This window comes from Gallinula chloropus (genome assembly GCF_964237585.1).
Source record: "Gallinula chloropus genome assembly, chromosome: 6".
NCBI classification, from domain to species: domain Eukaryota; kingdom Metazoa; phylum Chordata; class Aves; order Gruiformes; family Rallidae; genus Gallinula; species Gallinula chloropus.
In genome coordinates this window covers 15286664-15302826 of record NC_140091.1, presented here as the reverse complement: position 1 = coordinate 15302826, position 16163 = coordinate 15286664, and the positions used below count along the sequence as shown (strand labels likewise).

At 38.4% G+C, this 16163-nt stretch overlaps 1 protein-coding gene across 2 annotated transcripts in view; it reads right to left on the bottom strand.

Annotated features, from left to right (window-relative positions):
• The window catches only part of PRKACB (protein kinase cAMP-activated catalytic subunit beta), a gene marked incomplete at its 5' end in the record, with an annotated part of 71144 nt that overhangs the window by 29038 nt on the left and 25943 nt on the right, over window positions 1-16163 (bottom strand). The window contains one exon of one of the 2 annotated variants that reach the window (XM_084266363.1): window positions 6563-6749. The exons of the other annotated variant lie outside the window; for it this stretch is intronic. Within the exon in view, the coding sequence (XP_084122489.1) occupies window positions 6563-6749 (187 nt within the window). Of the gene's footprint in view, window positions 1-6562; window positions 6750-16163 lie in introns of those variants that run through there. 2 annotated transcript variants of the gene reach the window in all.

The window sequence follows — 16163 nt, the reverse complement described above, 5'->3', positions numbered from 1 at the left end:
GACGCATTTTGAGAACTACGTCAACTCAGCAACTCATGTGTTGCCTTTTTTCAAAAATTCCGTACAAGAATCATAACAAAATATAAACCCAGGTCAACACTTGGGAAATTATCCTAGTTTGCAGTCACAGCAGAAAGGAGAAACCATTAGTCGCAGGAGATGCGTGTAGGAAGATGTATAGTTCTGGCACCTGGAAATTCCATGGCATCCTTCCATTTTCTATAGTCTTTCATCAGTGGAAATAATTAGTTGCTACCTGTTGTCCCTTGCCCCTAGAAGATGTTTCCAATACACGTAACTAAGATATTTACACCATGTCCTTTCATCCTCACTCCTGAAACATTCCCATTCCCCAGTGTACACAAAGCCGGACAATAACTCAGCAGTCTATCAGCATCACTCACGCTCTTCCTCACACTGTTTCATCCATTTCCACACACATTTGATAACTATGATTTTGTGAGGGGGAATTTCTGCTCCAGCAATCACTTCTATTTGCAGTATTGGAAAGCACTAGCCCTGCCATGTACTTGGTGACACTTGGGAGCATTAAGCCTGTTCCTGGTGGAACAGAAGATCTACCAGAGAAGCACCTTTCATTACTGAGAGCTGGGGCCATAAAAGCTGCTTGGCCTTCCAGTTTTATCTGTTCAAGAATGTTCTGTTGTTAAAAAAAACCCACAACCCACCCTAGACCAAATAAATAGAAAACCAGATTTTCTACTTTCAAGCCCTTCCGTTGAGGGTGGGGGTGGGGCAAAAGTAAGCTAATTGTACTTGCAATTGGAGGGAGGGTGGGTGGGAAATCACTTTTCAATCAAGGTTTCACTTGCATCTTGGCAATCTTTCACAAGGACAGCATCTGATTTTATCCAGTGGCAGCGTGTGCAGTAACACTGCTGCAGTGAAGACAACCAGAAAAGTGCACTGAAAAGCAGAAGTGGTTTAAATGGGACAATGTTAACAGTGAAGACTTAATCTAATCCTCACTTGATGAAGCACAATATAGTCACCTTTCCCTTGGAAAAATTAGACTACTCATTTACAGATCTACTTGATTGGGAACTGACACTGGGTAGAAGCTGCAGATATTTATATAAATTTTTAATGGAACTGGGAGCCTGGATGTCAAGATAATGAAATCTACAGACGCAAACTGCAGAATAAAGCTCCGGGGGAAAGCAAAGAAAACACACCCACCCCCAAGAAGCCCCCGACAAAACTGAACACCTGCAACCTCTTTTTCACCTAGTTTGTAAGAAATTTATTCTCTTGAATGACTCAAGCATTAGAGAATACAGAAAGAAAACAAAAAAACCCCACCCAAGCAGCAAAATTCAAAATTCATAGAGCTGATTGCCACAAACCTTAATTCCTGCAGAAGCTACAAACTCACTGTAAGAGAAACAGAAAAAGGTGATGGAAAGCCCGGCCTGGTGAGAAGCAGAGACTCTCTGACCCAAGGAGAGACCTCTCCCTCCATCAGCAGACGAAGGCAGATGCATGCCGCCGAGGAAGTGCAGTGATGCCGGAGTTTCACCCACACTTGCCAAGACAGGCTGAAGCCGGGGCTGGTGCCTGCGGGGAGGTCAGGATGCCACTGTGGAGTGGCTCGAGCACAGGCTGGCTGAGGTCCCGCAAGGCCCCACCAGGTCCCCAGCGACTCTCCGCAGGGCTACCACCTGCCAGCATCCCCACAGGGCTGCAGGGAGCACACAGGGGAGGCTGGGCCACCTCTTTCAGGGACAGCCCGCATTTGGGTTTACTTGAACAGTCATGATGCTGTAACATAGATCTCCATAACGTATATACAAAGTTCTGAAACCTCGTCCTATGCCAGTTTTGACATCTGTATATGGTACTCTGCATGCCAAGAAACAACAGCCAGGCTTTTCATTTCAGGCAAGATGACCTCAACATATTTGCATGAGATAGGTATATATAAGCTGATATTAGATAAGGCAGTGGGATGACTCCTCCCACTCTATCTCATGCCATGCACAAAAGCAAAGCCTTCAAAAAATGGTCCTTTAAATTTGCAAGATAAAGCAAAGCTGCACAGACACACACAAAGACACACACAACCCCTGTATACATGATTGCTTGAAAAGGAAAACCAGTTAATTGCTAAACATCTTCAGATAATTTTTACAGAGCTCCAGGCTATCTGCCCGAAACAAAAAGGCATCTTTTCAGAAACTAATATTCCGGCTTTTTGCATACCATTTTCAAAGGATATCTATTTCTAAGGAAAAAAAAAATGTAGAGAGCTTATATATATTTAGATACAACTTTCAATAATATTCCAAGTAAGAATAAAGTACTTCATAATTCCATCAAATTCAAAGTACCTTACAATAAGTCACAGTGTTTTTGGAAAGCAAATACCTGTCTGGTAAGTCCACTGGATCTATCATATCATCACATTTTAAATTAGACTCCCCTCCCCTACTTCCATGAATGACCTCAACTATTCTGCTATCCCATCATTTAGAAAGAATAAAGATCATAGAAGAATAAGCTGGTTCAGATGAAAAACAACAAAAGCCAGTTCAAAAATTTTAGGTGATGACTGCAATAATTTCAGAAGGCCTATTTCTATCAATTCAGATAAAATAATTAATTTTCTGTGCCACTCGTAATAAAGTGAACTGACATATACATCATTCAATTGTGAATCTTTCCAAATCAGATCCTGTGCCTTATTTAATGATTTGGAATATTTATTTCTAAAAGAAAACCTTAAAATAGAATTTCAAATACTAAATACCAGTTAGGCAAACCAAAATGTTTAATAAAAGCTGCACATCTTTAATAATTTTTCATAGAAACCCACAGTGAGTCGATTTCAAAAACAAAGAGATCGGTAGTCGATGCAGCTATGCAGACAAGAAAGGGAAACCTGGTAGATTTTTCCCGATTATGAAGACGGCACAAGAAAATACTGTCAAAGGTAAAAGAAAAGACTTACCATTCATGCTGAAAAGCTAGTTTTCAGAAACATATTGCTCCTGATATTAATCCAACAATTGATGAAGTATGTTAATCTCTACAAAATCAGCGCTTCAATCTCTAAACACACTTATACACTAACTGGAAAGAGAGAGCACACAGAATCCAGAGAGCTGCTCTTCCTTACGAGCTCCTTGTGATGCAAAAACTATGAAGCACAAGATACCAGTAGTAAACCAAAATCAATATTCAGGACACGGATATTTGGGTTTGCTCATTAACTACTTCTGTTCTGACCAATGCTACCTATTCATGTCTACAGCAACTCAAAATGGCAGGGGGAAAAAAGCATGCAAACACCAGGAGGTTTTAAGATGTTCTCACAATTATATCAAGCACTGGTTGTTTCCATGGCAACCTTAGACCAGAATTATCTGTTGACTTGTACCCAACTAGTAGTTATTCTAAAGGTTTAATCAATTCACACAATGTACTCTGTACATTATTTCATATTTCATGTGTATTTTTCTCTACACACACACACAAACACACACACATTAATTATTCAGCTAAATCTCTTAAAATGTTCCTTGGTACGTGAAAATACATTGAGATTATTTTGCATCAGTTGGAGACTAAATAATATTCCTTTGACTATTCATCACCCACCAATTTACAATTTAGAGACAATGAAGATGCAATGGCAGTGACTCTCCTGACCAGTTACCAAAGTTGTTTCCGCAGATTTAGAAAATATTTCTATCAGTTCAGGAATAAGAGATTCACACCGATCTTATTTGCTCTACATTCAAAACCAAGCAGCCTCATTCTTCTTTCCTTTCCTATTTCAGTCTTCCAAAGACAAACAAGCAACTGAAAAATAAAAATCAGAATGTAGGTTCCATGTAGTTGCAAATGGCCACAGAGAAGACGCCTAAAGCAAGAATGAAGCACATCCACCTGAGGGCTACCATCTTACCCCATCCTTTGGCTGTGCAGCAGAACTGACCTGGGTTCAGGCTGTACAATCGCACGAGTGCTCAGTCAGCTTTTTACAACCGATCCCGAGGCCCACGGAGCCCTGAGCCACCTCTGCCCCACTCCATTCTGAGGGTTGTACAAAACACACTAACGTCTCATGTACCATTCAAGAATCCAAGACATCTTAGAAAAAACATATGTTTTACATATAAAAATAAAAAAAGCAAAGATGTTAAATGTCAAAATCAACTGCTGAAAGAACCCTATGGCCAGAGACCATGTGGCAAATTCCTCAGACCCACATTACAGACAGCTAACAACAGAAACAAAAAGTCCACCCAGCAAGCAGCAGCTCCTTCCCCTTCAGCAAACCCACAGCTTCAGAAGTAATTGCTTGTAAAAGGGCATAGAAACAGAGACGTCACAGCATTTCATTGCAGCAGAAGACACAAATACACTAACTTTCTTTTCAAATTAATTCTACCCCAAACCTAGAAGAAGAGAAATTCTGAGAAGTTACCTTCCAAATTTTTTCAGGAATTAATATAATCACTTTTGCCTCAAACTTTAAGAGTAATTCACTGCCTGCTAGATAGCTTCACCTAAAACTTCACACCAACATTGTACTGCAGTGATACGGGCAGAATAATTGAGAATGTCCAAATATCCTTACAAGTCAAACACCAGCACGTTTCCAAAACGCTACTTATTCACTAAACTTTCTGTGAAATTAATCTGTCACCCGAATTTGGTGACCCTCATCGAAAAACAGGTAAAAAGAAAAACTACCAAACCAGCAAATCAGGAAAACGAAACTGTTTCTCTTTCATTTTTCACAAAGAATTTTTTTTTGTATTTTTTCTGAAGTTATAATTAGGAGTGAGTAGTAGAGAGAGATACTCCCTCCACTACACTCCTTACCTTCTCCATCACTCCTTTGGCTACAGTGGTAGTGAAATGAGACACAGACTTAGTCCGTGTGTACCTGCAGTATTTTTTTAAAAAATAAATAAACTACAGGTTGAGGATGAAGATTCACAATTTCACCCTGAAACCGAACTACATCAACCACCACTCAGCTACCAGCTCAGTAACTTCAGCTCAGAAAAACTGCATGCAACCACTGTGTTTAATTACGACTTAAAATAGCATTCGCAGAACAGCCATTTTCACCATGTTTATCGTCAAGAGGCACGACAGTCCATTTCCTCATCAAGCATGTCATACAAGGAAGCCTGCCTTAAATAGAGGGGGGAAAAAAATAGAAGAGCCTTGTACACAAACAGGTCACAATTTGTAAGTGTCAGTAGGTCAATACCAGTTTTTTCTTCATCTTATATAAACAAAAATGCCTCAGTGTTATTTTTTCAAATAGGTTATTTAGATAAAAAAGAGCTTCTACATAAACACAAGTAAGCATCTATTTTTACCAAGCTGAAAATATTTTGGAGAAGTGGAAGCTCAGAATTTATGCACTTTCATCATTTCTCTTCCCAACAAAACCAGTCGATCCTTTTCCATCTCATCTGGGAGACCTAGATTTAATCTATTTTAGGCCAATGCATTAACACCTTTTTGTTTCCATGTTTACTGCTTATCCTCTGAGAGCAGATTCACTCCCTACTCATGTAATATTTTAAATTGCAAACGGGGCGATGTATAAACACTGATTTTCTTCATGGTAACACTGGGATGCTAAGCATTTCCAATAAGGCCTATTTGCAATTGAAATAATTGTGCTATCTCAAATCCATCAATGAATCTGAAATCTGGAACAAAATTATCATCAATTACCATATTGTAACATTTTAAAATGAGTATTTAACCACAGAGACAATAATTGCTTTGCAAAATAACGCATGGCTTTAAAAGAAAAAATGAAAATCAAATGTCAATTTACTTAGATTGTGATATTTTTGAAATCTCACTTTTACTACACAAAATGCAATCATGAGAAGTTTTAATCCATACAAATGATACTGAAAATTGTTCACTAATTAAGAAATTAAAGCTAATGACAGTCAGCCTCCCCACACTAAATTAATACGTAACAGTTGAAACCAAACACAACTCTATATTGTTTACCACTGTATAGAGCATTCTGATGTATATAACCTTTAAAATAAAAACAATGAATGACAAAGGACCTTATAGTGAGAAGTTGGATCTGTGCAGCAATGTCTGCCTATGCCAAACTTTAAACACTACAATCTTTAATGAGTTTTTTAAAAACTCACTAAAGATAAAACTTGAGATAGCACAATTTTTTAAAAACTCATTAAAGATTGTAGTTTTCTGCTGAACTAGCTGATTTAATTGGAAAATAAAGGAACTAATTTAGAAGTAAAAATCAGGGTAGATGTTTGCCAAAGAAAGTCACCTGGGTGTGAAGAGAAGGGACGAGGGGAAAATTCTCCTGCCAGCCACCAGTCCATGAACCAGTCCCCCTCCTCCCCCACCCGATGCAATACGCTAGTCTTCAACTGTGTACCTTTAGGTAATGAGTTGTAACATCACCCCAGAACGCGTCACACATCCGTGCTCACACTTGATTACAAATAGGCAAGTTCTTCACTTGCTTAGGAGGCTGAATAGCGAGTATCTATAAAACAAACAAAACCCTACTTACTTGATTTGTCCCATAGGACAGCAAGTTCTGAGCAGTGCTGGCTCTCATTTTCCAGAGCTGCTCTCTGTTCATGTGCACCACTCTTAGAATGCCTATGGAAAAGGCGGTTAGCAAAACCTTCCAGTCTCTGCAGCGCGGTGGCTGTCCCTGTGCACTGGTTGCAAGGTACCTCCTTCGGAGCTGCCATCTAGACACACCGGCGACTTTTACAAAAGCAAAAGAGAAAATATCTGGACAACCCGGACAACCCAGAGCCAGTAAGAGCTAGGCATGTGTCAAGCTTCCTGTACGCAGTGTTTTCTAACCACTACTCTCTTCTACTTCCTGTTAAGAAAAGCTCTACAATGTACTGGTTTATAGTGTTAAAGTCTCTTTTTCATTACAATCAAAAAGCGTTTGGGTTTGTTGTTTTTTTTTTAATGCAATACTTGCTCTAGCAGGTATTTTCAGAGATATTCAATGCATCCCATTCTATATTTAAATATACATTTGATATTAAAATACTACGAACAACTTCTGAAGAAGATCAGAAGGCAGACTGTTTTTTAATTTACCACAACCATGAGTGAAAAAAGTGACTATTCTGCAGTTCTTCCCGTTCTCAAAATGGTGTACTACCATCATCACAGCAAACATAACCACTGTAACCCAATCATTAGTACCCTCATGTTTTCAACCAAACAGCTTTATAAGCAAGCAGGTTACTTGCAAAAACTACTAAAGAAACTATTTCATTATTGGTGGGGAAAAAAAAAAAAATTTCCTCCTTTGAGTAAAACCAGACTGAAGTTGTATTCAAACGTACATATAAACATGACTGCATTACACTTGCCCAAACTAGTCTCTCTTTACTCCAAGAACGAACCAAATGCATTTAACATTTTCAGGAATAAAACACAAGAACAACCAGCGTTGGCAGACCCTTGTCTGGCAGCACGCTCACTCTCTCAGCCCCAAAGGCTGCTGGAAGGAGTCACAAAGTCAGGGTCACCAGCCCCGGACACGGCTTATGTAAAAGCTTTGCGTGCAAGTCCAAGAGTTTTTTCATTTACAAGAAATTCAAGTATTTTCAACTGCAGAGTAAGGCTAGAAAGCATAATTTTAAATGGTGCAAAACATAGGGAAAATAAATTGAAAGCTGTATTTGTACTAAATCACAAGTTATGTAATTTTGCGTGCTTACAATGGGTAGCACTAATTATTCATTTCTGTGAAAATGAATACACATACATTAGGCAGGTTTCCCATTATATCCTCTGCACATGTAAGATGTGGCTTCCTAAAAAGTTAGGCTATTCTTGAGAAAGACTGAAATAACTTTCCTGCAATCTGTTTCTTGTCGTAGTCAACACGTGTTTAAGACATACCTCTCATTTTTCACCACCATACTTCTCACTGAATAGTTTTCAAATGTCAGCAGATATCCATCCTTGGGCATTACATAACTATTTCATAACAGCTCTGTGCATCAGAAAAACACCCCTGATGACAAACTGCCTATGATAATGATAAAACAATAAAAATGCGGAGGGACAGACATTACTGATTTGGCTACATTCCTCCTAACGGGCACTTCCAGAGCTGTGGGAATTGGCCTCAGTCAACCCAACAGTTCAAATTTCTACACTCCACACAAAGCACAGAAAACACCCTTTGCTTTCAGGCTCCAGATACGCTTCAGAAAAGTAATTTATTTCTCCAGCACCTGTTCAACATTTGAAACCAAACATCTAAATGCTTACATTTACACACCGGTCTCCAAATCTGGATGAGCACCTGCTACCTAGTTGGTGACCAGGCTGCTCTCCCTGGCAAGGGCCAGGTGCTGCAACCTGCCCTGGATCCCGTTTCCAGGCCTTTTTCCACTTTACACCTTCCAGCCTTTTACCTGCTTTGTTGCAGTATCAATGCTGACTGCCATGACACTCTCTCAAGTTCAAGTCTCTGCTGCCAGAAACAAGAGCTTGTGAAGACCATGGGGATCTGTTTGCTTTATCAGGGATCACAATAGGTAGAGGGGAGACATTACGTGCCATATGTAACCAAACACCTTCCTCTGACCTGGGCTGTTTTCTCCAGAAAAAAGTGCCCCCTGGTACAATTGGATGCTCATCTCATCCCTCTCCTCTCCTATAGTTCGGAGCCTTTAAACTACTGTCCCCTTATTGTCCACAGAAGTCTTCAGCTAAACCACTTTGTTTCCCTGATCTCAAAGAGTGTAAATCACAAAATCCACATCACGTTACGTAACAGAGTCTGCCAACCCATCAGAGTCAATGGGGAGATGTAGAAACTGTGAGAGAGCACCTCTGCCCACCACAATTCAGAGCTCTAAACACACCCAAGTCACGTACTTGAGGTTATCTTACTCATGCTCCAACCTGGAAGAAGAACCCAGGCCAGCTCTCACCTGAAGCTGTGACATGATGTGGTTAAACTTGCAAGCCCTCACAAAAGAGTGAAAGCTGGCTATGCTCTATCCACACCATGACAATCCAGACGTTCTACCTACTCAGCGTAACCAAAGTCAGATCAGCTGCGTGCCAACCTTTGTGCACAGGTATGACCCACAGAGTATCAGGCTTGATTAAGATGCATTTAATTTTCATTGAATATGTTTTACTCTGCGGATTGTCTCTGTGGACTAGGAAACCTTTCTGTTACAACAGAAATGGCTTACTTCAGATCAGTTATTTAAAATGCAATTAATGTTTGAGGTCATTAAGATTCACTAGTTGGCATTCAGTTCTGCTCTTTAGTTGCCACAGCTGGGCAGTGTTGAAACCCACCTTTTTATTCTTATTTATTGCAAAACAAACCCGAGCTGCCCAAGCTACAGAGCGTATGCAGTACCTGGTGTATGCCAGGGAGCTCAACACCCCGGCACCCGACCAAGCAAAGTCAGTGCAGGGGCTCAGTGCTGGCATGGTGGTTCCCTTTGCCTGCAGAGCTCCACTTCTTCCAAAGCTTTCCCAAAAACAGTTCACAATGGCTAGGTGTACAACTTAAATGTCAGTTACATAGAAAAATGTAAGACAGTTGCTTCAAAGCCTCTAACCAGTTTCTAAAATTTCTGTTCTATGAGAGATAATGAAGCTCCAACTTCTCCTTGAAGCCAAAAATCAATAGGGAAACGTTAAGAATTTCCTTTAGGCAGAAACTGTATTTTCACTAAGTTCTAAATTCACTAAGTCTTGGCAATATTTTAAACCACCCAGAGACGTGGGTAAGAGATTCAGCTATGAAAGTGCACGTTACATGTCCAAATGATAGCAATCTGACAAATTCTATTTCAGTAAAAATTATTAAGGTACTCTCTCACAAATTTATGAGAAACAACATAACAATGACAGCCACAGAAAGGGCTAACACTGTGGCCCCCTGACCTGATAAAGGCAACAAAGCCTTTTATACTTTCCCTGACGGCCAACCCATAATCCCAGGAGCATTCCACAGCAGCTGATGCCCAGCGTGTGCATCTCATCCGTAAGCAGCGACACACAGCACTATGCGCCAGCCACAGACTCTCAGCTTATGGCTGAAAAAGAACCAGGAAATAATACAGCTATGTGGGCAATTTATTTTTAAAAATCTCTGCTGAAAGATCATTTCTCAATTCCTAAGAGGCAATTCTACCCTACCAGTCAAGCCTTCAAATTTAAGGATTAAGAAAGCACCTTTCTTTCCTCAAAGAGCCTAGATGGTTGAGTAATGGCATGATCTGGACATGCACACATTACAATTTTATGATATTTAAGATGTTTCCCAAGGAAAGTTACCATGAAATTCCTGAATTTTAAAGAAGTAAAAAGTAGAGAAACATTAAAAGTGACAGCACATCCGTATCTTTGACAGGCATTTATTTTACTCCTAGGATCTAATGCCATAGTATGGAACTGAAACCCCTCATCCTATGTCAAAATTGGGTGTGTCTTTTCTAGTGTTTAATGAAGGTTAACCATTAATATCTCTTAATCAAAAAACCATAGGAGATTTTAAGACAAATAACTATTTCTTGACAGAACATTGAAAATGGATCCATGATACAAAACAAATTACAGAAAACCTATGGTTAACAAAAATTTAGGTCTTAATTGCTAATATTTTCTGGTTACCTACAAAACTGAGTCTCCATCAGTCTGTTCTACTTCATTTTTAAGGGCTAACTTAAAAATATTATTTTCTATCTTTTTATTTTAAATATTTAAAATTAGCATTTCTCTGTTTTGGCACTGGTCTTCATTGACAAAAGACATGCTGTGAAATTTTCTGCATATTTATTTTGCTTGTAATCTATGGAAAAACAACTTAAAAATGTTTTTCCTTCTAGAGGGGAAAAAAAGAGTTTATTTGTTTGCTTTAAAAAATTGATGGCTTGATAAAACACATCTTTTCCTTTATGCATCAGTTATTTCAACAGTGAAAGTCCAACTTCAGTATTTATTATTTATTACAAAAGGAGTGAGCAATTATTTGATACAAAGTGTCAGTGAAGGTTCCTCCATTTTTTAAGAGCCTGAGGATCTTGCTTATTTTAGCAGGTCTCTTTGACCAATAAAATAAGTTGAAAAATGCAGCCAACACATTTAAGGAAAAGAAAATAATTGTCTAATTTTCAATTAGAAAACACAAAAGCTTTTAAGGATTTAGTAAAACTGGTTAAATAATATACTAAAGAACCTAGAGTGTTCTGTGCTATAAGCCTGAGGAAATATATATGGTCTTTTTCTAGTTGTTATATAAAGCTTGAGAGAAAAGGATGTAAAAAACTATACAGATAGCCATTTCATAACTAAAAAAAAAATGAATGAGCATTTTAATCAGAAATTATGTAATTAAACACAATCCATTTTGAGGCTTGCCAAGCATGCATATTTCAGAAAGAATTATGGGTAGAAACAGAGGCAGAAAAAGGCTCCTTGAAAAAGCAGATGTATTTTGATTTCTACTGTACATCCAGCACTATGCCACTAGCTTGCATTTCTTTTTAAGCACACAGAAGAGCAGCATTTCCTAGCATCTTACACATTTAGTGGCTTTCCATTTTGAAACAAAGATTTTTTTTTTTTAAAAAAGCATATAAACAAAATAAACACAACCAGTAACTTCCCTCCTTAATAAAACGTGAGACAGTAAACCCCTGCACTCCTGCTGTACCTTGTACATTTTTCTGAAAAGGTTAACCCTTAGTGGAGAGCCCCTCTGAGAATAGCACTAAGGCTGGGACTGCAGCACTTCTATAAATAGGACTGCCAAGAGGAAGTTGTTGCTATGGAAATGCTGGTCATATTTCTATTTTGACTCAGTAGTCCTCTACTGGCATCTACTGTACACAAGCTTAATTGCAGCAGACATCTAATACCTTAATCTCTCATCAGGAAGCATAAATTAAGGCTTGCACGGCCTAACAGCATCATTTATTCTTTACCCATGTTGACATAAAAGCAAAAAGAAAACCCCTAAGAACTTGGGAGAAAAAAAACCAAGTCAAATTCAGCATCTGATTTTTCATATGCAAGCTAAAAGCTCTCATTCTTCTCTTCATTTGTCAAAATTTGACAAATTCATCATCAAAGATAATGTGATTTTCCACATACAATGGCAGCAGATCAAGTTTCCTCATTTTTATCAACATATTATCTGGTTATTCTGAAGTCAAACAGCTTGTGGCCATAGTCACAAATCCAGTGTTGAGAAGAAGGGGGCAGAGAACTCTTTCATTACAAGCCAGACCTTGAACAACACTGTCCAACTTGCCAAGAGCTGCTGCATCCCTCTGCTTTCTAACACAGCTTCTTCCTCCTTATTTTCCCCAGTTTCCTTCAAGATGATGTGCTCACTGGTCTGAATTGTCATACTGCAAGATAAGAGCTTTTCAGAACATGAATAAGGATTACACAATAGCTCCATAATAATACAAAGCTCAGTGAAGATCCATCTTTGAAATAGCTGCCTTCACCCAAGTACAAGAAATCATCTGAAAGTACTAGCAGAAATCTGCTTGATCCATGCCCTTCCAGATCACAGGCTACTGAAGTAGCCCTTCATCGTTACTTCATAGCACTATTTAAGATAGTTTGACATACAGTCAGAAGTTTTGTACAAACCCTGATACTTTTTAGCAAAAGAGAAAGTACCCTAACACTTATGTAAGTGGCTTTTGTCATACTTGAATAAAATAGTTGTCTGCCGAGACTAAGATGCCCTGGCTTTTGGACAAATATAAAGACCAGGTCAGTATATGGACTTATTTAAATTAAATCCAAGGCTAAAGTTTGAAGAAATTTAGCATGTGGCTACAGTAACTGTCTCTGAAAAATGAGCAGCAGACAAAGGTTTTGATCCATTTATCTATTTACAATAAAATATACAGTTGATGAAAAATAAGATTATAGATCAAAATGAATAAAATGAAGATCCTGAACTATAAGAAACACTAAAAACATGGACATTTTGCTCAGTACCTGCCCAGGTTGAAGGAGAAAAGACCTGGTCAAATTCTGGCTGATCTATCAGACCAATGATGCTGAAGATCTGTGCGCCTCACAGAAATGGTAAGCAGCTGCTGTGGAGGACATCTTGGCTACAGAAAGCTTCAGGCTGACGTGCTCTACTTTCTCTAAGGCCTGCAGGTTTGCTCTATCCTTCCTCAGTTTAGCCACTTTGCTATAGTAAGGACCTGCTCTGTGAGAGGCACATTCATGTTTGAACCCCCCTGGTTCACAACAAATTAGGCGTTACACGTCCTGAGTTAAGAGTGCCTCATATAACAAATGATAATTGGACCTAAGAGGTCTGGGGATCATATTCGGACCTACTTCATGATAATGGGAGCAAGCAAAAGAAGGGACAGTAAAAAGATGCTGAAAACCACTAAAGTCTTATAGATAAAAATTCTTTACTACAGTAATAGCTACACTCTCCTATCAGATCCTGTGTTGTATGGTGAAGGACCAGAATGATACATACTAGAGTAACTAGAAATAATCTAGTACCTCCTTCAGGAATCCTGTCTGCATTATAAGACACCAGCACACTCCCTAGAGGAAAAAACAAAACAAAACACACTGACTCCACTTAGAGCTAAATATTTTAAATCAATAGTTTTGTTTTCCTCCAAAAGCGAAGTGCTCCTCAGTTATATGACATTTAGGTTCAACTAGGCAGATATCCAAATGAGAAAGAAAGCACACGCAAAGTGACTTCACCAGAAGGGATGGTGCTTTTCCACAGAGAGTACAGAATGCAAATTCCAATACAGTGGTGGCTTTCAGAACGTATGCTCTAAAACACAAAACATTTGGTCAAGTGGAGATGCAGCAACGTGGAGGTGCACACAACTCTACTCATACAAGGAACAGATCCTACATTCCTGCCAGACTGCAGACTGCCCTGGAGCCTCCCAGTCCCTCCACTCCCTACCAGCCTGATCAGCTTCCCACACTCTGAAATGTCAAAATTAGTGGAGCTCTCGTTCTATTCCCTACAGCAGCCAGAGGGGAAAGTGACATTAAATCCCTGAAAAGTAGAGTGGATTTCTGTATATATAGTGATGTTAATTACGTTGGGTTCACAGAATTTATGTTAGTCTGCACTTAAATGGAGTCACCAATGCCATCTGCTGGTTTGAGAGCAAACACAGTGTAAGGTACAAAAACTGTCATCTAGAACAGTAAATTTGAAAAGCACTCAGTCATTCGACTGTAGTGTACTGCATAAACACAACTACAGATCTCAGATTTTTGGAGGGGAAATAATTCACACTCCAACTTCCTAATTACTGGCTATTTTCTTAGGAAGGTAGCAGCAAAGTGCACAGATCTTATTTTTTTCCCCACCACGTGATGGATTTTCATTTATAAATTATAGTTTACATCCAGTTCATTTCATGTGAGGAGATCTTATTTATTAGCAGTGTGGATATATTCTTAAATAGCGTTTGTATTTGGATACAACAGATATAATTTATTATGTCAAACATACTTAAAAACTTTCCCTTTCGTCATTTATGAACGTGTTTTCCAACTATGTTACTTCTCAGTCCATAGTATCCTTTGGCACTCCCAAGCACTACTTTACAATAAAAGCCAGAACAACTAAAGCTCAGATAGGTTGAAACTGAGAAAAGTTTTAACTGCAAGGTGTAATCAGCAGTAGGCAGAATGGTCAGATCTATCCCTCACTCTTACACCTACTTAGAGAAATACACAACTGCAAATAAATTAAATTTATTCTAATATTTGTTTAAAGCACTGGAAACCAGAAAACACTTTCCAGGATAGAATCATTACCTGAGTAGATGGATAGAATGCATAGTGTTCTTTTTCTTCTGTTTTCTTAATGTAAACTTGCCAAGATGATGTTTCACTTGATGTTTATTAGTACAAGTAAAGACATTTTTAAGAATAATTAAGGATTTGTTAAACAAAATTAGAGAGTGCTATATAAATCTCTTTATTCACAAGTCTTGAGAAAAGCTTTAGAAGCAAATATGGATAAAATACACCATTACTTGTAATTCTCTGAACGAAATCAAACAATTCACACGGTGTGTCAGCTCAGCATGCAGTATGAAGGACAGCAGAAAAAAGATGCAATTCCTTAATACTGTTATCTTCAAGCAGCCACAACCTTGCAATTGTATTTTCACTCTCAAAGCAAAATGATCAAAGATTTTTTTTTCTAATAAGATCAAGGGAAACTAGTGGTGTCCTTCATCAGCTTACAGAGAGTAAGCTACAAGCTGTGCTGAACATACAAATTTTGCTTACTTTTAGTGCAAAAATCAGTGCTTGATAATACACAGCATCTTTGCTCCAAAATGTGACAATTCTGCATTTTGTTTAAAAAATAAAGATTTTTCTTTTAGTAAGCAAGTACTCATGATGCTAGCTAGCTCTACTACAGCACATTCTGACTACACGAAGAATAAACTTTTCCACAACAACACTGAAATTGATTTTAAAGTATTTCTTTTCTTAAGTGTAATATAAACTTTTTACTAAAAGGTAAATGACAGCAAGTATTACTGAAATTATTTATTAATTAGAGACAAGAACATCCATTAGTTGTAATTGTATTTATCTTTAATTTGCTTTAAAGAGAAATAGGAGCAAACAGTCATTACAAATGCATCCTGCAAATCACTGTATTTCATGCTGTGAAATACCACTAAAAGCAGCTTCTCGCAGTAGGTCACCTCAAAGCACTGACACTCAACCTTGTATTCTCAACAAGGATACTGCAAGACTCCTCTATACCACTGTTACTCGAACTCCCCAAACTCATACTCAAGCAGAATCTGACCACACAGTTATCTTTCCCTTTGCCTATGAAGCTCACGAACCCTCTAACAAGTAAAGAAAATTGTGGCATAGACCCAATGCATTTGATACAGAACAATATTAACTATCAAAGTTCACTCTTCAATTTTCTTTCTACTCCTTTCTATTTCTGGTAACTATAGAAATGAAATGTTCATGACAATGTAAGTTGTTTCAACATATATACATCTTCAACCCCATCCTCACCTGAGTCTCAAAAGCCAAAAACTACATGATAAGAAACGGCTGTCGCAGACCCAGGAACTAATAATTCCCAG